Here is a 25,861-nt window from a genome sequence, read left to right on the forward strand (position 1 = left end):
CTGTCCAGCGGCTCTGGCCGCGCCACAGCAGGCGGGCCAGCTCCCCGTCCTCGGCCTCTCCCATCCTGAGCGGACGGCCCTCGCGCTCCTTCCTCCGCCTCGGCGATCTCGTTGAACACATACAGGATGAAGAAGGCGGCGAAGGCCGAGCAGAGCAGCACCGCCCGCAGGTAACGCCGCATGCCGTCCGACACTGGGCCGCCCCGGGGCGCCGGCGGGCGGGCGGGCGCGCGCTGACGGTTATAGTTAAATTCGAATGCCCGCCCCGTTCGGAAAATGTCTCGAGCTCTTTTTTTAAATGAAAACTTTCTTCAAGGAAGGGTTAAACAGCGGCCCCGCCCACATTGTCTCCCTTGGGACCTTTCATTCTGTCAATCATTCTGACGCAATCACGCACGTCCAATAGGAGCTGCCTGCGCCGAGGTCTCAATCATGAATGAGCTGAAGGGCACTGGTTGCTCGACAATAGGTGTGTGTACCTCATTATGTTAATTTATGTGATTAATGATGGCATCCACAAATAGGAGGTATCAGGTACCCCCTTCTTAAAGAGGCACAACTAATAAACTCTAAATTAAACAATTAAAAAAATGAAATTTAACAAATTAAATTTGGTTTCGGGTGTCGATGAAGCACGCCAATCCCTCTGGTGCCCACAATAAGTGTGTATTGCTCAATGTGTGATGTCCTAAATAACAAAAGACTTACATTTTTATAGCGGCTTTTATGACCTCAGGACGTCCCAAAGTGCTTTACAGCCAATGAAGTACTTTTGAAGTGTAGTCGCTGTTGTAATGTAGGAAACATTTGCGCACAGCAAGCTCCCACAATCAGCAGTGTGCGAAATGACCAGATAATCTGTTTTTAGTGATTTTGGTTGAGGAATAAAAATTGGCCATGACACCGGGGCTCATCTTTGAAATACTGCCGTGGGATCTTTTACGTCCATCTGAGAGAGCACACAGGGCCTCGGTTTAATGTCTCATCCACAAGACAGCACACCTCCAACGGTGCAGCACTCCCTCAGTACTTATCCATACATGTTGATAAGGCCTACAGATTCAATTCCGCTCTGCTCTCAGGTTGCAGGACTACAGAGAGTGGTTACCACAGATAATTTTATTAAGAGCAATAGTTGTAATATAATTTTTTTTACACGTGAAAGAGACCAGCTTATTCCATCAACTCTGTCTCCCCACATGATGCAACCTACTCAAACCATTAAAACCATCTCCCCGCCTTCCCCCCAGAGTTGGCAACGCTCCAGGATTGCGCTGGAGTAAACATAGAAGATAGGAGTAGGCCATTCGGCCCCTCGAGATCATGGCTGATCATCCAAACTCAGTACCCTGTCCCTGCCTTCTCCCCATATCCCTTGAACCCTTTAGCCTTAAGAAATATATCTAACTCCTTCTTGAATATATTTAATGAATTGGCCTCCACTGCCTTCTGTGGTAGAGAATTGCAAAGGTTCACCATTCTCTGGGTGAAGAAATTCCTTCTCATCTCAGTCCTAAATGGCTTACCCCTTATCCTTAGACTGTGACCCCTGGTTCTGGACTCCCCCGCCATCGGGAACATCCTTCCTGCATCTAGTCTGTCTAGTCCTGTTAGAATTTTATAAGTTTCAATGAGCTCCCCTCTCATTCTTCTAAACTCCAGCGAGTATAAGCCCAATCGACCCAATCTCTCCTCATACGTCATTCCTGCCATCCCAGGTATCAGCCTGGTGAATCTTCACTGCACTCACTCCGTGGCAAGAACATCCTTCCTCAGATAAGGCGACCAAAACTGCACACAATACTCGAGGTGTGGTCTCACCAAGGCCCTGTACAACTGCAGCAAGACATCCTTGTTCCTGTACTCGAACCCTCTCGTTATGAAGGCCAACATACCATTTGCCTTCTTAACCACCTGCTGCACCTGCATGCTTACCTTCAGCGACTGGTGCACAAGGACACCCAGGTCTCGTTGCACTTCCCCTTCTCCCAATCTATTGCCGGTCAGATAATAATCTGCCTTCCTGTTTTTGCCACCAAAGTGGATAACCTCGCATTTATCCACATTATACTGCATCTGCCATGCTTCTGCCCAATCACCCAACCTATCCAAATCATACTGGAGTTTCTCGGCATCCTCCTCACAGCACACACGCCCACCCAGCTTTGTGTCGTCTGCAAACTTGGAGATATTACATCTAGTTCCCTTGTCTAGATCATTTATATATATTGTGAATAGCTGGCGTCCTAGGACCGATCCCTGCGGTACCCCACTAGTCACTGCCTGCCACTCGGAAAAAGAGCCATTTATTCCAACTCTTTGCTTCCTGTCTGCCAACCACTTCTCTATCCAAGTCAGTACCTTGCCCCCAATCCCATGTGCCTTAACTTTACATGCTAATCTCTTATGCGGGACCTTATCAAAAGCATTCTGAAAGTCCAAATACACCACATCCACTGGTTCTCCCTTATCTATTGTACCAGTTACATCCTCAAAAAATTCCAGTAGATTAGTCAAGCACGATTTACCTTTTGTAAATCCATGTTGACTTTGTCCGATTCTGTCACTGTTTTCCAAGTGCTCTGCTATTACATCTTTTATAATGGACTCTAGCATTTTCCCCACTACCGATGTCAGGCTATAATTCCCCTTCTCTCTACCACCTTTTTTAAATAGTGGGGTTACATTAACTACCCTCCAATCCATGGGAACTGTTGCAGAGTCTATCGAATTTCGGAAGATGATCAGCAATGCATCTACTATTTCTAGGGCCACTTCCTTAAGCACCCTAGGATGTAGATTATCAGGCCCTGGGGATTTATCGGCCTTCAATCCCGTCATTTTCCCTAACACCATTTCCCTACAAATACTGATTTCTTTCAGTTCCTCCCTCTCGTTAGACCCTATGTTCCCCGACATCTCTGGGAGGTTATTTGTGTCCTCCTTTGTGAAGACAGAACCAAAGTATGTATTTAATTGGACTGCCATTTCTTTGTTCCCCATTATAAATTCCCCTGATTCTGACTGCAAGGGACCTACGCTTGACTTCACCAGTCTTTTTCTCTTCACATATCTATAAAAGCTTTTACAGTCAGTTTTTATGTTCCCTGCAAGCTTACTCTCATACTCTATTTTCCCCCTCTTAATTAATCCCTTTGTCCTCCTTTGCTGAATCCTAAATTGCTCCCAATCCTCAGGTTTACTGCTTTTTCTGGCCAATTTATCTGTCCTCTCCTTGGATCTTATGCTATCCCTAATTTCCCTTGTTAGCCACGGTTGAGTCACCTTTTTTGTTTTATTTTAATGCCAAACAGGGATGAACAAATTCTGTAGTTCATCCATGCGATCTTTGAATGTTTGCCATTGCCTATCCACCGTCAACCCTTTGAGTAACATTCCCCAATCAATCCTACCCAACTCGCGCCTCATACCATCGTAGTTTCCTTTATTTAAATTCCGGACCCTAGTCTCTGAGTCAACTACTTCACTCTCCATCTTAATGAAGAATTCTATCATATTATGATCGCTCCGACCCAAGGGGCCTCGCACAACAAGATTGCTAATTAATCCTTTCTCATTACATAATACCCAGTCTAAGATGGCCTGATCTCTAGTTGGTTCCTCGACATACTGGTCCAGGAAACCATCCCGTATACACTCCAGGAATTCCTCCTCCACAGTATTGTTACTAATTTGGTTAGCCCAATCTATATGTAGATTAAAGTGACCCATGATAACTGCTGTGCCCTTATTGCACGTGTCTCTAATTTTCCATTTAATGCCATCCCAAGTGTCCAGGAATTGAAGATTAATCTCTTGGATACTGCTGCAAGCAATCCAGGAGAAAAATCATAGGGGCTTTAAAAAAAATTCTGTGTTTTTCGTTTTCTTAGAACACCTTTGTTTATTCATTATAGAAATATTGGTAATGACAGGAAAAACTGTTTAACTGTGCAGGGCTGTTGGAGGTGGGAGGTCTTCATGATGAAGCCTCCAGGAATACATCCAACCAGAGTTGTCAACCCTAACCACCCCCCCCCCCACCCCGGCACACCCCATCCTTCCTGGCAGTCACACACACTCCTGGGAGAGGAAAAATCCAGAAGAACAAATCTTAGGCCCATTTAACAAAATCTCTGGGGAAGTCCTACCTGACCCCACTATGCAATCAAGTAAGCTCCACAGAGCTGCGGTGACTGGTATCGCCATCCCTGTCAACTCAGCTACTTTCTATAACTTGAGATGTCTTCCACCTGCAGGAATTCATTCAGCTCCCTTATGGACCCACACTCACCACAGGTACAGGCAACCCGTTGACTACGCTGCAATAATAACTTCCAGCCATCTAACTTAACGGGCGGAATTTTCTGGGGTTCGTGCGGGCGCGATTGGAGGCGGGTCGGGTGGGAAATTTGAAGTATCTTGCAGCAGGTTGGGAGCCCGCTGTCATCCCACCCCCCGCGCCTTTCCCTTGGGTGCGTTTGCTGGCGCGGTAGCGCCCCTAACGGCAGAGGCGGGCGAACTAATTTAAATCATTACAGGAAACTCTCGTTTAAACGGCACCTAAATATCCAGAATTCTCTATTAACCAGCAAAATTCATACTCTGAAAACACCTCAATAACCGGAAATGTTGCTGTGTCCGAGTCTCCCGTGGTGGCCGAGTTAGTCAGTGGAGGTAGTTCTCCAAACTGCCACTACTCGGCTTCTTGGCGCTGTCGGAAGTCCGAACACCTCAATAACAGGAGTCTGACTCTCCCGCGCTGTCGGTAGTCTCTTTCGATCCGCCATTTTTCTGTTTACTGTATAAGTTTTGTTTTACTGTTAAATAATTAAAGAGTTATGGATTACCCTCAACTGGCAGTACTGTACTTAATCAAGCATCTTCCACCATCCATTTAACACAATATTCTGTAGGTGAGTACCCAATTACTGTATACTGCACATTTCTTGATTTTTTTATTTTTGCTTGTTAAAAATAGCCTCGGTAGATAACCCTCTCCGTCATCCAGAATTTTTAATCAGCCGGCACCATCCCGGTCCCGTCGGTGCCGGATACCAAAGAGTTTCCTGTATTAGGTACTTGTCAGACCCTTAAACCTCTTTTTAACCCTACCTTTCAAATTTCCCTGGATGAGCACAGGAATCACACAGCTCGAGAACCACGTCTGTGAGCCTGAGGCAGAAGTTGAGCGGCCATTGATTCAGCTCATTACTGCACAGCATTAAAAGTACAATAAAAACTCCAACCTCACAGCTGATCACTTTCATAAGGCAGATGCTGTTGTTGACTACATTGCCAGCACATATTTAGCTTCCTAGAGATTGCAAGTGTTTCCAACAACGTTGGGATCCACTGTCACCTCATTGGTAGAACCTATAACACCATTGACATATTGCTTCTGTCATCTCTACTTGACCTGCCATCTATTCCATCAGTATGGGTGCTGTTTATACTGTCTCACCTTGATCCTCCGAATCCAACCACGATGAGCCCCAACACTAGCAGCACCAGGCACACTATCAGCACCAACAACACCACCAACCTTCTCCTCAACCACCAAATGCTCCACAGAACAGAGAGCATCAGCGCAGGGCTGCACCGTGCCAGAGGTGATCCCCCCAACACAGGGTATCAGGCAGAGGATAAGCTTCCTCAACATGACAGTGCAGCAATGCCAAAGGAGGCTCAGGCTATCGAGCCAGGTCGTTGCAGAGATTTGCAGATTGCTGGAGGAAGACCTGCAGCCCAGAGGAGCAGGTGGACATGCCTTACAAGTGACTGTCAAAGTCACCAGCACCCTCAACTTCTTCGCCTCAGGCTCCTTTCAGGGATCTGCAGCAGACATTTATGCATCGCGCAGTCGGTTGCCCACAGATGCATCACACAGGTCACCGATGCCTTCTTTGACAAGTCAGCCAATTATATCAACTTTGCCAGGTTGGTACCACCCCACAGCAACACCATAAAGCATCCTTACAATGACCAAGCCATTCGTTTCACACTGACCACTATTGCTGGAGGTAACGTTACGTCTCACCATTTCACTCCAACTCACTAAGCCAATTCCAAAGTTGCACACAAATTTATCCATGTGGTGAAAGTGGTGAAAATAATTTTTTTTATCTGTGACATCATAGTAACGGAAACTTTACAGAAACATTTAATAAAACACCCAAGTGGTGATCCTTGTGAATCTACTTGTGTTTCATCTTTCTCTTACGCGTGCTTCTACAAGGAGCTACCCCTATGGATTCAGCAGAGGTAGTGGCAGCCTGCTCACTTCCCTGCTGCAACTGCACAGACCCTTTTGGCGGACATCTTCTGGGTTTTGGCACCTGTGATGGCCCCGCCAAAGTCTGCTCCTCCTACAACTGTGCAGAGGCAGACTCGGCCATCGCAATCCGAAGAGACATCTGGGGCTCTGACTGGTGGGGGGGTGGTTGCAACGGGGGAGAAGTGTGAGCGCTTTGAGAGGAGCCCCCACTTCCATGTCCCCTCTCGCCATCATCCCTCTCGTGGGCCACCCGCACTTCCCTGCTAGCAAGGAGGTGGAGAGCACCTTGCTGCACAGTAGTGGAGCCATGAGGACCCAAGTCTATGTTGACATCCCTCCCAGAGAGGAGGTCTATGAGCCTCTGCCATCTATTCTACATAGATAGCCATCTATTCTCCATAGAGACCATGTGCTCCTGTGAGTGATGCATTAGCTGCTCGATGCAGGTGGCCATCCTATCCATGGAAGAGCCTACAGTCACCATCGCCTGTGACACGGTGGTGCTCATGTTGGAAATGGACTCGTCCATTCTCTTCACATTTGCAGACATCGCGTTGCAAAACCTGTCAAAGCCTCCTGCACTTATTGCTGCAGCTCCAGGATTGCCCTCTTTCTGGATGGCCCCCGAGGCTCAGCGTCTGCATGCAGCTGAGCAGAGCTGGGAGCGTCTTGCGTCCTCCAGCGAGGAGTCTCCACTGCTGTTCTTCTCCACCATCTACTCTTGCTCACTTATGAGTTGTGAGACACCAGGTGACTTCTTTTTCGGCAGTCCCTCGGAACCGAGGATGACTTGCTTCCACATTAAAAATGAGTTCTCAGGTGATTGATGAGTCCAATGCGGGACCTACAGTCTCTGTCACAGGTGGGGCAGACGGTGGTTGAAGGGGCGGGTGGGTGGGGTGCTTGGGTTGACATGCGCTCCTTGCGCTGACTGCGCTTGACTTCCACTTGCTCCCGGCGAAGAGACTCGAGGTGTTCGGCGCCTTTCCGGATACTTCTCCTCCACTTTGTGCAGTCTTGGGCCAGGGATTCCCAGGTGTTGGTGGGGATGTTACACTTTTTCAAGGAGGCTTTGAGGGTGTCCTTGAAGCGTTTCCTCTGCCCACCTGGGGCTCTCTTGCCGTGTCGGAGCTCCGAGTAGAACGCTTGTTTTGGGAGTCTCGTATCGGGCACGCGGACAATGTGACCCGTCCATCGGAGCTGATCGAGCGTGGTCAAAGCTTCGATGCTGGGGATGTTGGCCTGAGCGAGAACACTGACATTGGTGCGCCTATCCTGCCAATGGATTTGCAGGATCTTGCGGAGGCAGCGTTGGTGGTACCTCTCCAGTGCTTTGAGGTGCCCGCTGTACATGGTCCATGTCTCTGAGGCATACAGCAGGGTGGGTATCACTGCTGCTCTGTAGACCATGAGCTTAGTGCCGGGTTTGAGGTCCTGGCCTTCAAACACTCTCTTCCTCAGGTGACCGAAGGCTGCACTGGCACACTGAAGGCGGTGTTGGACTTCGTCATCGACGTCTGCCCTTGTTGACAGTGGGCTCCCGAGGTATGGCTAACACTACTCTATCTCATGTGGGACCCACCGAGGTGTCCGTATCTGTGCTGGTGCTGGGTGCACTTATGTCTGGTGATGCTGCGCCCGCAGTGGCTGGAGGCTGCTCTGAGGAGTTGTCTTCCTCTTCTTCCTGGATAGTGGGGGGAGGGGGGGGACCGTTTGATGGACCTGTGGGAGAGTAAAGAGATGAGTTACATATGTCATATGAAGAATGGGTACAGATACCATTATGCACATGATGAACATTCACTGCCTGCTGACATAAGTCCCCATATGAGTGACTGATGTATGATATGTAATTCTGTCATCAGGTTGCTATGTCCCCCTCTCTCCGTCTCCCACCTCCAGCTGCTCGGCGACCTCCGAGACTTCCAACGCAGCCTCTGCTGATGTTAGGGTGGCCAATGATGACGTGCCGCCTCCGGTCCTCTCCCTCTTATTGTGGGCTCTCTTTTCCTGCAAGGAGGGAAAGAAGGGAGGGTTGAGTGAGAGTGATGGAATGAGTGTAAGGAATGAAAGGGTTACATCTGTAGAGGGTGACTATGATGGAGTGTGGTGGCAAAGCCAAGTGGCCTCCTTGTGTGTTGTTAGTTGGTATTGCATTAGGATGAGGGTGAGTGTGACAGGTGGCTGGTCAGATGGGGATGTGATAATGTAGATTGAGAGAGAGGGATGGGTGGGCGCCAAGGTATGTTGGTGTGAGTAAGGATGTGCAGGAGCAGGGTTGGGAAGGCAGAGTGATGGGGATATGATGAGAGGAGCAGCAGGATGAAGTTGAGTCTGGCTTTGCACTCACCTTTCCTGATCTAATGAGATAATTGAAACGTTTGCAGCACTGCACCCAGGTCCTCCTGACCATATCCCTGCTGTTGACCTCCTCTGCTATTTGGAGCCAGGCTCCTTTGGTCTCCTGGGGAGGTCTCTTGTGCCCATTAGAAGGGAAGAGGACCTCCCTGCGTGCTCTCACTCCCTCCACAAGCATATGGAGGGAGTCATCAGAGAACCTGGGTGCAGCCCTCTGCCTCTGTGCAGTCATGTTTGGCACTCTTAGTAGCAGTTCAATTGTGCAGTGTGCTGCCTGCACACTCCTAGATGAACCTTCAAATGTACTGTGGCCATGGCTCCTTTAAATACCCCAGCTGAAAACGCATCATTGCTGACGTCATCAGATCCACACCATTTAATAGGGCCGGGTAACGCGCAGGGCCCCATTAGTGGAAAGTCGATCTCGGGAGCGGCATGGTATGAAGAATGGGGTCACGACCGCCCGCACCCGGCCCGCTCAGGTACAGAAAATTTCGGCCAACATCTCTGCTTTTGTAACTTGTACTGATGACCCTAATTCTCCTCTACCTATTTAGCTCAGGTAACCTATCCACATGGACAGTGTCTAATCCTTTCATTCTTTTAAAGACCTCATAATATCTCCTTGAAGTCTACGCTATTCCAATATTAAAAGTTCCAGCTTTCTAAGCCTGTCCTGATAACTAAAGGCGCTTAAGCTAGGTACTAATCGATTGATTTGCTTCTGAGCCTCTTCCAGGGCCTCGATATTCCCCACCATGTGAAGAGACCAAAACTGGACACTGTATCCTAGCTGTGGCCAGACCACGGCCTTGTACAAGGTAAGATTGTAGTTCTAGTTTTGTATTAAATTGACCTAGCTATACATCCTAGCACCCTATTCAAGGTTAGATTACAAAGGGGAGAAAGTTATGCTTCAACAACAACTTGCATTTATAAAGCAACTTTAATGTAGTAAAACAACCCAAGGCGCTTCACAGGAGTGATTATCAAACAAAATTTGACACCAAGCCACATAAGATAAGACAGGTACCCAAAAGCTTGGTCAAAGAGGTAGTTTTTAAGGAGCATCTTAAAGGAGGAGAGATAGAAACATAGAAGATAGGAGCAGGAGTAGGCCATTCGGCCCCTCGAGCCTGCTCCGCCATTCAATGAGATCATGGCTGATCATCAGATGGAAAGGCAGAGAGGTTTAGGGAGGGAATTCCAGAGATTAGGGCCTAGATAACTGAAAGTACTGCCGCCTGGTGGGGTGAAGAAAGTGGGGTATAGACAAGAGGCCAGAGTTGGAGGAACGCAGAGTTCTTGGAGGGTTATAGGGCTGGTGAAGGTTACAGAAATAAGGAGGGGTGAGGTCATAAAGTGATTTGAACATATGAATTTTAAAATGGAGGCGTTGGTGGATTAGAAGCCAATGGTAAGTCAGCAAGCACAGGGTTGATGAGTGAATGGGACTTTAAAAATGTTTAAAATAAACTATCCACCCCAAAAAAAACATTGTGGGGGTGATTTTTGTAATATGCTCAACACATGGACACGGGATGTATTCCTTCAGCCATCAACACGAGGCTTCTTTATTCATTTCCTTTCTCTGTTTACTCTCCGTCGCCCCCTACCGGGGCAGAGGGTAACTATCACCACATCTCCCTTTCTAAGCAGACTTTGAATACTATTCCTTTACTATTAACATTTCAAATGACCTTTCAAATCATTACTTTTTTACTGTGCTTAAGAAATAACAAACTCTAACAAACTTAACATCTCTAATGCACAATGTATCTCTTTTTTTTAAAGAGAGAAACACGAATAATGCAAGCAGAGTAAGCTTGGAGGGACAAGGTGAGTGCCTGAACCCTCCACCAAGTACCTCGGGGATTATTCTGACCCAATGAGGTGTCTTGGTTCTTAAGCTATTCATGTTGCAAAGTCCTGGAGGTATGAAGGAGGATTGCGGACCCTTTCAGGGTATCGTCTGGAACCCGATGGAGGCGGGGTATCCCCTGTGGGTGGAGGAGACGGAGGTGGGGTATCCCCTGTGGGTGGAGGAGTTCCAGGACCCGCATCCCCATTGTAGTCCTCGGGAATGGAAGGCTCATCAGCAGCGCCTGGGGGCTGCTGGGTAAGTGCGAGGTGTCTGCGGTTCCTGCGAACAATCTGGCCCTGGATATCAACCAGATACGATCTTGGGGTGTTGGCCTGTCCTTGCACAATGCCTCTTTTGCGGGAGTCACGTATCCACACATTGTCACCTGGAAGGAGTGGACACAAGGGCTTAGCTCTGTGGCGACTGTTAAAGTTGGCCTGTTGTCTTAGTTTAGATTGTTTGTCCTTGTCTGTAAAATTCTGGAGGTTGGGCCAGCCTGAGGTCAGGAGTGATGGCATAGTTGGCACGGTTGTATGAAGTTTTCTGCCTTGTAGCAACTCAGCAGGGCTGAATCCGCTAGAAAGAGGTGTGGAGCGGTATGCAAGGAGTGCCCGGTATGGGTCAGGTGACTTTGTAAAAAGCTGTTTGGCTGTCTGGACAGCGTGCTTGGCAGCCCCATTGCTTTGAGGATACTGAGGACTGGATGTGACATGGGTGAAGTCCCAGCTGTCGGCAAATGAGCGAAAGGTGTCCGAGGCAAATTGGGGGCGATTAATTCAATTCAATTCAATTCAATTTCAATTCAATTCAATTCAAATCGCTTTATTGGCATGACAAGTTACATCTTATGTTGCCAAAGCATCAAAAAACATTCATGTTTGTTCACAAAAATACAGATCTATCCATACAGTGTATAAACAGATATATCCCTGAGTGTATAAATATACTTTCATATAATTTATATATATTCTTTTCTTATATTTAGTGGTTGTCCCTCTGTTTATGGCAAGCTGTAACATAGTATGCCGCTAGTGTTACACAATTTCTCTCTTCCCTTAGTAGGTATGGGAGTTTTTGGTCGTCATTCAAATTTCTGAAATCCGGGCATATTTTTGTGAATTTTGGGTAGAAATTCTCCCTTATGCCCTGATATGACCAGCAGGGGGACCCCTAGGCGGGCAAAGCAGGATTTCATACATTCAACGACTGCATGTGAGGTGGTGGAGAGGAGCTTGATAACTTCAATGAACTTAGAGAAGTAGTCAAACATTACCAGGTAAGTTGAGTTATCCAAATGAAACAGATCAGCCCCAACCTTCTGCCATGGGCCCTCAGGGGTGTCATCTGGAATCAATGGCTCTGGTGGTTGTTGTCTCATTTGGGCGCAGCTTGGGCATTGTTGTACTTTACGTTGTAGTTGACCGCTTAATCCAGGCCACCAGACAGAACACCTGGCTCATGCTCTGCATTTTGTGATCCCTTGATGGCCATCATGCAGTTTGTCCAGAATGTCTTTCTGCATTGATGCTGGAATGACCAACCGGCATCCTTGTAGCAGCAACCCTAGTGCAATAGTGAGGTCACCTGAAACGGCCGCGTAAAGTCTAAGAGCGTTGTCAAGTTTCGCATGATCTGGCCAGCCCTCACGGCAGTATGCGAAGACCTGACAAAGTAGTTCATCCGTTTCCTGTTCTTGACGAAGTGCAGCCAGGCGTTTCTCGGTAATGGGCAGTGCAGTGAGTATTGAGTGTACATAATTCTCTATGCACTGCACCTCGGGAATCATCCACCGGCGGCTGGTAGGGAGCCCTGGAGAGGACGTCGGCAGTTGCTAGGCTCTTCCCTGGCACATGTGATATAGTGAAGTGAAAGTGCATGAGTCGCATCCGAAAGCGCTGAATGCGGGGGGACAACTCGTCCAGGTTTTTAGATCCCAATAGTGTAAGGAGGGGCTTGTGATCTGTTTCGACCTGGAATGTCCTGCCTATTAGGAAGTCTCTATAGCGCTCACACGCCCATGTAATGGCCAGGGCATCTTTTTCAATCTGCGCATAGCGCTGCTCTGTTTTTGAAAGGGCTCGTGAAGCATAGGCTACAGGGTGCCAGTCAGTGTCAGGTCTCTTTTGCAAAAGGACTGCACCCAAGCCAAACGATGAGGCATCAGCTGACACTTTAGTGAGTGCATTGGGGTCATACAGTGCAAGGCCTGGCGGGGTGGTTAGCTCCGTCTTTATCTCAGTGAAAGCTTGGGACTGCTGGGGTCCCCAATACCATGAGGTCTGCCTGTTGAGGAGATCCCGGAGTGGCTTGGTTTTATCGGCTAGATGGGGTATGTATTTGCCCAAGTGATTGACCAGGCCCATGAAGCGGCGTATTTCAGGTACATTCCTTGGCGCGGCCATGTGTGCGAGGGCCTTGACTTTGTCAGGATCTGCTCTGACACCGGTCCCATCGATGACCTGGCCGAGAAATTTCACCTGCATTTTGGCGAATTCACATTTGGAGTTAAGAGTAAGTCCAGCTTGCTGTAGTTTACTGAGAATTGCAAAAAGTCACTGATCGTGCTGTTCTTGTGTTGCGCCAAACACCAACACATCATCCATTTAGCATAAGACACCATCAAGTCCCTCAAGGAGGCGAGACATGCGGCGCTGGAAATGCTCAGGGGCGGAGGATATTCCAAAGGGCAGTCTGTGGCAACGTCCGAATGGCGTGATGAACGTGGTGAGATGTTTTGACTCCTCTGACAAGGGTATTTGCCAGAAACCAGATTGAGCGTCAAGCTTTGTAAAAACCTTTGCATCTTTCAGCTGCCCCAGAGTGTGCTCTACGCAGGGTAAGAGATGCAGCTCTCTACAGACACTTTCATTGAGTTTTGTTAGGTCTACGCAGATTCTGATTTTTTCGTTGGGTTTTGGGACTACAACCAGGCTGTGGTTTCCTCAGCTCTTGCAATTATCCCCAGTTGCTCCATGTGGGTGAGTTCCTCCTTAACTTTGGACATAAGGGGGAGTGAGACACGTCGGGGTGTAGAGAGAGCAAAAGGTTTAGCATCCGGCTTGAGGCGAATGTGATACTCCTCTTGCAGTCGCCCAATGCCTTGAAACAGTCTGGGGAACCGCTGTCTGACCTCCCGTTCGAGGTCCGTAGATACTGTCTCTGCTACTTGTGGGTCCAACCTGGACACCAGACGCAGGGAAATGATGGCGGGGCGACTGAGGAGCGCTGTTCGTAGACCGCGTACCACATACACGTCCTGTTTTGTAGACCATGAACCACGGGTCAGGGTAGCTGAAAATTTTCCTCTGACATTCAGCGGGACTTGACCAGGCCCCTGAAGAATCTTACTGGTGCTCTGAAGAACCTCTTGACCTAGGTCGTTGTAGAGGCACTCCGGGATGACAGTGACATCAGCCCCTGTATCGATTTTGAATTCAGTCATGTGACCACACAGGCTTAGGGTGATGGTCCACGGCTGGTCCTGCCCATCTCCAATTGACCCCAGGAACGCTCTCATTGTCGTCGTCCTCTGATATTTAAGCAACCACAGGTGTGGATCAGCAAACTGCAGCAAAATGTCCCTTTTTCTGGCAATTCCTGCAGCTAACATCTTTGGCTGGACAGATTTGTCTATTGTGTGTACTCCAGCCACACCATCTGCAACTCCGCTTTTGTGGTTGGAAATGTGTTCCAGTTTGAGTTCCAGTGCGAGGCCTCTGTACATATTCATGTGAGTCAGTTTGTCTTGTTTTGGTAGAAAAATGTTTTTGGGGGGCTGATTGTCAGGGGGCAATTATGGTTTCAATGGACTCCTCCTCCTCATTACTATCTTTCTGAAGCATTGATTGTTGTTTCTTTATTGCTTCACTTTGGAAAACCTGTGTTTTTGCTTTGTCAACTGTGAGGTCTGGATCCATCTGTAATTTTTCAGAGAGTTTAAGATCCCTTAGTCCAACAACCAATCTGTCACGAATTAGTTCGTCCCGCATAGCTCCATATTCACAGTGTTCTATGAGCTCATATAGCGCTTTGATGAAACTATCACCCGATTCCCCTCTCTCCTGCACGCGCCTGTGGAATCTTGCGTGTTCAAATATCAAATTCCTCCGCGGGATGAAATGATTAGAGAACTCCGTTTTAACTGTGTCATAGCTTTTCAGTTGATCAACCGTAATATTCCTGCACCAGACGATCGCTTCAGCCTCCGCTCCCATGGAATATAATAGCATGTTGACCTGTTTTTCCTGTGACTGTTTATCAAGGCCTGAAGCCTGTCTGAAGCGTTCAAATCTGCTGAGCCACAATGGCCACTCTTCCGGCCGTGTAAAATCAAATTCGGAGGGGGGAGAAATCTGAAAGAATGCAGGACTTTGAGTGGCCATGATAGTAAGCAACGTGGGGTAAGTACACTTTTTTTTTTCTCAGTCTCTCTTGTTTATCTCCGTCCTGGCTTAACTAGCTACTATGCTACACCCGTATCGTAAACTTTCACGCACCGGGAGCTGACTGGTTTCACCGGGAAAGTTAGTTCCATTGACGCGGACAGTCTTTAACATGGGTATTTCGGGTACTTGCCACTTCTGTCACCATGTAATGTGCTCAACACACGGACACGGGATGTATTCCTTCAGCCATCAACACGAGGCTTCTTTATTCATTTCCTTTCTCTGTTTACTCTCTGTCGCCCCCTACCGGGGGGGAGGGTAACTATCACCACAATTTTCTCAATGGGAAGCTTTTGGAGGTGGGACTCACACTTGTCGTGTTTCAGTCCCGCTTCTGGCCAACCAGTGGGATTTTCTCCTGATTGACCTTGTTAAGCCCACCTGGCGGGCTTAGCAGGCCAATTAGGGGGAAGCCGGTTGCAGAGCACGTCAACGTATGACGTGTCATCTGTCAAGAATTTTTGAAAGAAGAAATTTCATCGTTTGACAGCTCTGTGAAGCTGTCAAACACTGACATTCTGGGGGCGATTTTCTCAGCCCCGAGGAAGCGGGTATGGAGGCGGGACTGCCGGGAAAATGGCAGATTTTGGGGGTGGGTGGCAAACCCACCCCCAACCCGCCTCCATGCCACCTTCCCAGGAGGCGGGTTGCCGTCCCGTGCCGGGTCCCGTCTCCTTGGAGGCGGGAAGGGATTAAAGCCTATTAACTACCTGTTAACAGATAGTGAACAGGCAGAAAATAGGATTATCCCATTTTTGCCCTCACAAGTGCGGGCTTCCCGAAGGCTCCAAAACCCGCCAGGGTCACCGAAGCGAGTAGTGGGTCTGCGGGGGTCGGGGCTGCAAAAGTGTGGTGTGAAGGTAAGTGATGGGTACAAGGGTGTAGAGGTGAGTATCTGAGGTAAGTCCTAAGTATTTTTAAAAGTGTACTTACCTTTGTTTATTCCTGCAGGCTTCAGTCGGTTTCTATACGGAGAGACTCGCACCTCCGTGTTGCAGATTAGAGATGTCCATTGCATTCTCATATGCAACAAACATCTCATTTCTGTAAAAGAAAGAAGGTTGATGAGATCTTGTATGCAAGACCTCATCAAACTACACAGAGGGAGGAATTTTGTCCCGGTGTGAGGTCAGTGAATAAAGCTAACAATCTAATCAAAGGGTTCAGGTGACATTATAAACAAATTGGGTGAAATGGGAGTGATTATAATCATTTAAGTGACATGACATTCACAAGATTTAAAAAAATATATCTTCCAAGGCAGAGTTTTACTTGATGGTGAGCACAGACTGATGAATCAGGTACAGAGGGCAGCTCACCTGAATCATAGGGCATCCCGATTTTTGAATCTCTAAAATCAATTACCGGTGAATTGGGAGCTCCGCAAATCGGGTGCGATGACCTCCTCATTCAATTCTCCAATCTGCGCTCTCGACAAGCAAGATGCCTTGTCGGGCTCGGAGCCTCTCATTTCCAGGGCTACAAAATACACGCGGGAGTTTTGAGTGGTGATTTTATTTAGCTTTGTATTTTTGCCAGTACCTAATATGGTGGATGCCAACAAACAGTGTTCAATGCCATTGATGCAGTCAAGCTGACACCCATACTGAAGGACTAATGATTTTGAGGTAAATTTATTGAGTGACAATCAACAGTTGATTACCAGAAATACATTCAGTCAGCTTATATATTAATGCAGATTAAATTGTTGAAGAATTATTTTGTGCTATAAAAACTGACAAACGCATAAATCTCACAAGGGATGACTTGCATCCTTTTTGGATACCTACCGAGATAAACTGATGTTTTCCCCACACCACCAGCACCTTGCTAGTATTCTGGTATTTGAAGTATAAGTAGTTCTTTGAAAGAAAGACTTTATTTATATAGCACCCTTTCACCATCTCAGGATGTCCAAAAGCACTCTACAACCAAATACTTCTGAAGTGTAGTCACTGTTGTAATGTAGGGAAACGTGGCAGCCAGTTTGCGCGCAGCAAGCTCCCACAAACAGCAATGTGATAATGACCAAATCATCTGTTTTAGTGATGTTAATTGAGGGATAAATATTGGCTAGGATACTAGGGGTAACTCCCCTGTTCTTCTTCGAAATAGTGCCATGGGATCTTTTACCTCCAGCTGAGGGGGCAGACAGGGCCTCGGTTTAACGTCGCATTCAAAAGATGACACCTCCAACAGTGCAGCACTCCCTCAGTAGTGCACTGGAGTATCAGCCTAGATTTTTGTGCTCAAGTCTCTGGAGTGGCACTTGAACCCACAACCTACTGACTCAGAGGCACTGTGCCACAACTGATAGATAATTGTGGATATTGTTTTTTGCTTCAACAAAACTGAAGAAAGTAAGAACTATTTAACAGAACAGGTGACATAGCATGTTGGTAGTTCAACAAAGTGCAACAAGGATTGGTGGGATGCGAGTGTCCCTTGTCTCTCAACGTCCACTGGACTATCAGGGAGAGGCAGGGGGATGTAGCAGGAGACAGGTGCACTTCCCTACAAGTAAGTAAATTCAAAGCGTGGGTCACCACAGGTCACTAGAATAGGCTGCCGGAGACTTGGGAGCAAGCGGCCAAACTTTCCGCTCGGTTGATAAATGCATTGGTTGTGTGCATGGACCTGCAAATAAATGCGGCTAGTTAGAAAGAAGGACTTGCAATTATACAGCACCTTTCATGACCTCAGGACATCCCAAAGTGCTTTACACCCAGTGAAGTACTTTTGAAGTGTATACACTGTTGTAATGTAGGAAATGCGGCAGCCAATTTACGCATAGCAAGGTCCCACAAATGGCAATGATAATTATCAGATGATCTATTTTTAGGTGTTGGTTGAGGGAAAGATATTGGCCAAGACACTGGGGAGAGCGCCCCTGATTTTCTTCGAAATAGCAGATGGGGCCTCGGTTTAACGTCTCACCCGAAAGACAGCACCTCCAACAGTGGTGTCAGCCTAGATTATGTGCTCAAGTCTCTGGAGTGGGACTTGAACCCACGACCTTCTGACTTGGAATCGAGAATGCTACCCACTACACAACTACATGAAGTATGTTTGTTAAATAGATGGAGAAATTGCTTTAAGTAAATTCTTCATTATTCAAAAATTAATTTCTCAATAAGTGGGATTGCAGCTTGTTTGATGATAGTTGGAGCAAAGATGTCCTTTAAAGACAAATAGCATGTAAGAGGTTAAAGAGTGTGCAGCTTCCCACTCAGGCATTCATGTTGTCTGTAGAATGGCTGACTGTTTCTATAGTGATGTTTTCTTTTGGCCATTTTCAGTATTTATTGCTCTATTTCAGACAGGCTCTTTCCAAACACAATACCAGAAAATCTCACCTTACAATAGTTTAGTGCTGATGGTTCTTAAAGCAGAGGTACTGTGTCGCTCCGATCTGATAGCAAAATAATAATCTCTTCACAAATGTAATCAGCAGGGAATAACCTGGTGGTGCATAAGAAGTAGGAGCAGGAGTAGGCCATACGGCCCCGCGGGCCTGCTCCGCCATTCAAGAAAACCTATAAATATAACTACATTTTCTCTTGTTTCAGGTAGTAGTTCGCTGAAGAAGGCATCATGGCTTGTTATGCAGAAGATGGTTTAGCCGGACAAATGTTTGCTAATGTGTTTGGAGATGTCGCTTAAATATTTCTCTTAATCCAGCATAATCTCCTCCAATGAAAGCTCTTGATCATCTGGCATATACTTTCTGACACAATTATTGGACCAATCAAATTTGGAGCCATTTATTATCTCATTGCTGTCACCATTGAGATGCAGCAGCAAGCTGACCAAGGTGGAATAGATGCATTCCATAAATTCAGGGTTCAGTTCCATATTTCCAAATCTGACGAGCAGCCCAAGTAACAATGGCCCAGAAATTCGGGTCGGAGGCTCCCCGCGAGTGCAAGCCTCCGACCTGCACTTACCTAGCGCGCCGGCCGTTGTGCTGTGGGCCCGCGTGGGATTCCGATCCTGGGCCTCCTCCAACTGCCGGCGTGCAGTGCTTGCGTATCCCAGGGGCGCAGTTAGTTCGAAGCATCCCCTGGGATCACGTGGGCCATGGAGAGCCAATGGTAGCAGGGAATGCCCATTCATAAATTTGACAGGAAGAGCTGTCAAAACTATAAATACAAATCAGCCCCAAAACATAACTAAAACTTCAAATACATTTTTTTTAAATCACCTTTTTAAAATAACTATAAATTACTTAAAATAACTATTTTAAACAATAATTAAAATTTTTGAAAAAATTAATTACAGTTTCTAACGGGGCTAAAAATAAACTTAACTTTCTTTAAAGTATTTAAAAATAATAAACCTGTGGAAAAAATGTTTTAATTTTACTTAATTCACCACTTACCTTGTTAAAAGCAGGCCTTGCGACTGCTTTTTAAAAGCATAGCTGCTGGAGACTTACCCTCCCGGAGAAACCTGCAAAAAAAACGGAAGTTCCAGGTGTACGCACTGCCTCTCCGGCGCACGCGTTCGACCTGTGAACCCCTTCCTTTAAGGGAACGGAAGTTCCGGTTTCCTGTGCATGCGCAGTGTATGCACAAAACCGGCACTTTCGTTGGGCCTACGCGTGAGTACCCTGCGTGTACTCACCCGTGGGGACCCGAATTTCTGGGCCATCAAGTGTTGCAGTTCTCTCTTTGTCACATTCATCTTTAATGAAAGGCTCAGTTGCAACTGCTATATTGATAAGGATGGAATTTACACCATTCTCTTGCAGCTGATCTAGGATCTTCGAAATGATTGACAATGCCTCAACTGCTATGAGAATGCTGAGTTTAGACTCCTCATCTATCACAGAAATCATTGCCGACAATAACTTTGTGGAGTACTTTTCCATCTTTTAAGAAGCTCCATTTGCAGCATTTCCCCCAAACCACTGGACAAATGGTCAGGCATCGACGTCAGCTTCCCACAAGAGTATCTGTGAGCAACAATTTGGACACCACTGAGCAATTTAAAGGTACTCAAAAAAAAAAACCGCAACTGGAGTGATTCTCTGACTCACTAATGTTAACAAAGACAGGATTGAGTTGGTCAACAATGTTGATCAGACAAAGGACAGCAAACACAGTCATTGTGCTTGGCGGCAGAATAATACCCTCATGGTGCTCTCCTGGGCTCTTGATCAGATCCCAACATCCCTTTTCTTTTATATTTGTGTTGTTTCCCTTTCCCTCTGTCAGGTCAGCTTGAGGTATCTGAGCAGTGTGATTGTAAACATCAGCGTTATTAGGTTTTTGAGGCAGGCTGAAGGTTTTCCTATCCTTCGGAATGCTAAGAAAATCCCCAGGGAACTGGATCAGGATACTAGAACAGAGATGAATCAGGAAGGTGCTGAATAACTGGAAGAAAAGAATATTTATCACTGTTTCTGAGGCAGGGTTACATATCATTTCATGAAGAGCACAGGTAACCACGAAAGGCTGCTGAGTTGCTGCATTTGTCACATCTTGCCAAGATATTCTTTGCTGTCACTATACAGTAACTTTACATTATCCAGTAAGTCTTTAATTGAGGTTGTGACTAGTGAATTATCTCTGTGTAGTGATCTCCATATGTCAGTAGTGTGCTTGTCAAATGGAATAGGATATGTGAAAAGACATGGCCAAACTAATGGGACATTCTGTGAAGCCAGACTGGCGATAGAATGTGTCACTGCATGTCATACCTGCAGCTGAGTAACTTACTACAAATTATTGTACAATTCGTCGATTATTCCAGGGACATCTACAAGGTTAGTGCCACATTTTTTAACGAGGACATTCATGATAAAAGAAGCCGCACAGGAACTGTTGCATTGCTTGTCAGTAAGTCCTTTTAAAAATATTGAGTAGAGGGCTCAACTGGTCAGAAGCCACACATTTTGACAGAAATTTGCCAATTTTGAAAGAGGACTTCATGTTAAGATGATTTAACCCAACTTTGCTGACTTTCAGACGCTGCACTACCTTATTTTTATGATCAACAGAAAACCATTCAAGCAGCCTGCACAAGTTTTCAATAGCTGTCTCCCTTACAACAAGTGATGGATCTATGCATCAAAGCACCGTTGCTCCAATAATAGCTGCCAAGTTATGGGATGGAACCTTACTGTTGATATCAGTCTTTTCCCGGTAAACCATTGTCAGCTGTAAAAGTAATCTCTATTGCTTTTCCTCGTTCATAGTCCTTTCTGTATTGTATCCAGTTCCCCGTGTTCTTAAACATAGACTGAAGGCCATCGGTGACAATCCAAAATAAGCGATAGATTATCCTGAACAAAGTCCACTGTCTAGTGTAAGGAATCTTTAGAAGACCAAAGGAAACTGCAAAGGGATATTGGTAGGATGGGGAAATGGGCTAAAAGTTGCAAGATGTCAGTAAGTGTGAGGTGATGTAGTTTAGTAAAAAAATACCCGCAGTAATTATACTCTGAATGGAAGTAGACGGTGGAAGAGCAGAGGGATTTGGGGCTACAGGTTCACAGAACATTAAAGGCAGGACCTCAGGTTGATAAGTCTGTAAAAAGGTAAGCAGCGAATGGTTTTATCACAAGAGGAATAGAATATAAAAGCCAAGAGATCATTATGAGCCTATATAAAACCTTAATAAGACTTTAGCTAGAGTCCTGTGTGCAGTAATGGGCTGCACCCTATAGAAAGGATATTGCGGATTTAGAGAGGGTCCAACAGATACACTAGGAGGCTGCCTGGCGTGAGGAACTAGAAATACGAAGAAAGATGTGAAAAATTGAGTTTTTTCATTAGAACAATGCAGATTATCAAGCGATCTAATAAACGTATTTGGAATTATGAAAGGATGGGATAGGATAGATAGAAACAGACTGTTTCCAGTAGTTGAGGGGTCAAGAACGAGTGGCCATAGATACAAGATTAAATGTAAGTGATTTAAAACAGAGGGCAGGACAAACTTCTTTACAGAGAAAATTCTGAGGCTGTGGAATTCCCTTCCAGGGTTAGAAGTTGAGCTAGAAACTCTGTCAACATTCAAGATTGGATAGATGGATAAAGGAAAAGGAATTGAAGGGATATGGGAATAAGGAGGGTAAATGTGATCAGGACTATTTGCTTATGTGGAAGGTAAATAGTGACACAAACTGGTTGGGCTGAATGGCCCGGTTCTGTGTTGTAACTTCTATGTATTTCTATGAATCTATCTCTCTACCATGCCCATGTTTGTGCTTTCATTAGCACTGCTGGTCTCCAAATGTGGCAAGCTGAAAACACTATTTAGGCATATTTTAATTAATTCACCATTGCCATTTGATAAAGGCTCCAGTTTTACGAGAGACACACATGGCAGACTTACAAACAGAAGTTGTCTCTGTTGGCTTGTCTCGATGAGCTTCTGCATGTAGGTCAGCAATTTCATTTTTTCTAGTGAAATTGGAGGTGGGCCGTTGTTGAATAGGTTGAATAGCTCTGGTGAACTGGATTACAGTCTTTATCAAACTTAACTTCATTGTCAAGTCTCTAATCTCAACCTTCATTCCCAAAGTCTTCCTATTGAAATGGTTCAGCACATTATGTAGAATGTTGGTCTTCACTCTGGGCAGAATGAGATCCTTCGGCGAATGTGATATCATGAGAGAATTTTGAACCCCACCCCCATCCAACATAAATTGGGCGGGGCCAGTTATAATGAATGTAGAGTATTAAAAATTCTCCAAGTCCGCTGCAGCACCAGAGCTGAACACTTCTAGAGAAACCGCTTCTCTTGTGGATAAAGATGTGTAATACAATTCGACGAGACAACCAATACGGTAGCAATCAGTAACTTTAATGATTAAATACAATCAGCTATAAACAGTAACAAGGCAGTTAAGTATACAAAAGAGGGATGTTACCCCAGTCTTTTTGGAGAGCAGTTGACCATGTATACAAAGCGATCTAGACCTCAGGGTGTTCAGTTTTCTGCTTCTCTGGCTCCCTCCCCTCAGGGGAGCCCAGTTGTACCCCCAAACCATGCGGTACCCAAGTGAGCATGACATCATCCAGCCATTGGTCGACTCATCTGTCCACCCAGACTGTGCGGCTCCTAGTTTGACCCCTTCCCAGATTCCTTCTGTCAGACAGGTCAGGGCATGTTTTAATCCCAGACTACAGTCCCCACCTTGAAGGCGAGAAAAACCCAAAGGTTTTTCAACTCACATTTCCTCGATTGACCAGTTCCACCAATTCAAGTCAATCTCGGCTTCTTGTACATTACTGAAATATTGGCGCTATTCAGCAAAGAGTTGGCTGCCCCACGTAATCCTAGCCATTCCAATGGCTTTGTTTAACTCGTTCTGAGTGATTACCACCATCAGGGCTTTTTCCCTCTAAGGTCATAGTTGGTGGGAATTCTGTCACTAGTCTTTCCTTTATTATTTCTGTGACGCAATTCCACTCAGCCACCCTTTGTCTGAATTGCTTCTCCAACTGACCAATAACAGCCTCATTTGAATTGCAACAAAGTTGCGGCAATGGAATCCGTGATAAATCAAAGATAACGGGTACATTTTCAAGTGCCACATTATTAAGCAACATTTAATAAGTCTGAGAAACCACCAATCCATTCGTCAGCCCCTCGGTGTGCAGCGGACACAGGTGGTCCATGTCATTGTCCCACATTGTTTGCACTTTTATCTTGATAATACAGATGCTTGCCATCTGATCCTCACATCTCCCCTTGTGTATCCCATTCTTCAATTCAGGTATATCGCCCTTGATGCCTAGGGTATACGTATTGCATGTTCTCCATGGTTACTACCATCATCTTGCCCTCTGGATATAACTGAGTCTTAATTCCACCAACAACTTGCATTGTCCACTCCAAACTATTGCTGTACAACTTCAGGGCTGAAGGGGTTAAAAGTTGGATTAGCAGCTTAACAACTAGCTGGCTGATGTAAAAGAGAAGTCTGGCAGAACAAAGACGGTTGGAAAAAGCATATTACACGATGATTGGGGGAGTGAAAGAGGCATTGAACAATGGGCTGCCAAGATGTGATTTACGAAGATGTGGTTAAGCATATGTAAATTGGATAGAACAATGGCAGATGTGGAAACATGGCAAATGAGATAAACAAGATGTGTTTTGTGGAGCTGTGATTAAGTGTACATGACTTGGACAATTAATTGGCCAAATCCCGAAGATGTGAAGGAAACAAGATGTAAGATTGTATATAAGCCAACTGCTCGAACGTAAAAATTAAACTCCCGTCTCAGGTCAGACTGAGAGGGCCTCTCCCTGCACGTACTTGAATAAAGATCGCTTGTAACCAATACACACTCCTCTCCATCTGCTTTGGGGCAGAGAGAAATCCCACAACAAGTGCGATATAGGTTGTTACTACAGAATGATGGCCCACGTACACCAAAAACTGGGAACACGGTTCAGGACATGGAGTGACCAGACCATTGATCTGGGGATAGCCAGGAATGTCTACCATAGTGATTCTTGTCTGCTTCATATAATCTCTCCTCCCAATAGCATAGTTTGTTCTCTTTTTATACAGTTTTGAGATTTTGTCTTCTGGTTTCCAACTCCCATAAAAGGGGCCTCTCTGTCATTGCATCTAGTGTAGGAACTGGGGTTCCTAGCCGAAGAATTGAGATCGACTCAGAAAATCAAAAACAATCAAATTTAATGAACAAACGAAGCTGTACAGGAAACTGTAGGATACAATGCAAATAGGTCTGGTCTGCTTGAAAGCCTCTCTGGAACTGCGAGAAGGTTCCGAGCTCAACTGCTAGCAGGTTCCGAGCTCAACTGCCAGCAGGTTCCGAGCTATGACGTCATCACGTTCTTCCCACCGTTGAGAGATCACGTGACGGACAGCATGACGTCATCACGCGGAGTACAGGAAAGAAGCCCTAGTACAGTTAACAGATACATTAAAGGTGCAGCCCCCAGCTGTACTACATTGCTGTAAAAGGAATTATATACAATTGTCCGTAATCCTCTGGTGGTTCCGCCACACTAGTATCTTTTTGTTGCAGTGTCCAAAGTAACAACTTTTCCCATTCTGTGTCTGTTTTCTGTTTTTCTTATCCCTAGACAAAAGTCTGTGGTTTGTTGCTATGTCTAAAGTCACGACTTTTACCTTTTTCTGGTTTCTGCCTTTTTTCTCTTGCAGTGGACAGTGTTGTTTGTGGTTAACTTACAGGCTGGGTTTTCCATTAGCCAAAGAGTCAAAAGTTCATGACAGTTAAATGTCCCAAAACAATCCATGCCTTTGTTACCTCTAGACTTGACTATTCCAATGCACTCCTGGCTGGCCTCCCGCATTCTACCCTATGTAAACTTGAGGTCATCCAAAACTCGGCTGCCCATGTCCTAATTTGCACCAAGTCCCGTTCACCCATCACCCCTGTGCTCGCTGACCTACACTGGCTCCCAGTTAAGCAATGTCTCGATTTCAAAATTCACATCCTTGTTTTCAAATCCCTCCATGGCGTCACCCCCCTCCCTATCTCTGAAATCTCCTTCAACCCCCCTGAGATATCTGCGCTCCACTAATTCTGCCCTCTTCAGCATCCCTGATTATAATCGCTCAACCATTGGCGGTCGTGCCTTCAGCTGCCTAGGCCCTAAGCTCTGAAATTCCTTCTCTAAACCTCTCCGCCTCTCTTTCCTCCTTTAAGACACTCTTTAAAACCTACCTATTTGACAAAGCTTTTAGTCATCTGCCCTAATTTCTTATGTCAAATTTTTGTCTTATAACTCTCCTGTGAAGCGCTTTGGGACGTTTTACTACGTTAAAGGCGCTATATAAATACAAGTTGCTGTCCCTCCTCCAGCAGGTATGAATCTTGATGATATTCCTGCTAATGATGCTTTCTTCGTGGTAAACACTAATTATTTCTCCCAGAACAAGATGTCTGATCGCTGCCCAAA

General features: G+C 46.0%; 1 protein-coding gene and 1 long non-coding RNA gene across 3 annotated transcripts in view; one reads left to right on the plus strand and one right to left on the minus strand.

Annotated features, from left to right (window-relative positions):
• LOC147106016 (glucoside xylosyltransferase 1-like) overlaps positions 1–414 on the minus strand; it is a 68,939-nt gene extending 68,525 nt beyond the window's left edge. Inside the window, exon 1 of one of the 2 annotated variants that reach the window (XM_086008683.1) lies at positions 1–414. In XM_086008683.1, the coding sequence (XP_085864809.1) occupies positions 1–182 (182 nt within the window). In that variant the 5' untranslated portion in view covers positions 183–414. The other variant, XM_086008684.1, reaches the window with a different exon arrangement.
• On the plus strand, positions 79–25,071 carry LOC147106017 (uncharacterized). The gene is made up of 3 exons (XR_015081313.1): positions 79–170; positions 19,698–21,093; positions 23,676–25,071. It is a non-coding gene; the product is annotated as an uncharacterized LOC147106017 (long non-coding RNA).
• The last annotated feature ends 790 nt before the right edge of the window (positions 25,072–25,861 follow it).

Source organism: Somniosus microcephalus, chromosome 16, assembly GCF_052327205.1.
Source record: "Somniosus microcephalus isolate GS21.2 chromosome 16, FLI_Smic_1.0, whole genome shotgun sequence".
Classification (NCBI taxonomy): Eukaryota; Metazoa; Chordata; class Chondrichthyes; order Squaliformes; family Somniosidae; genus Somniosus; species Somniosus microcephalus.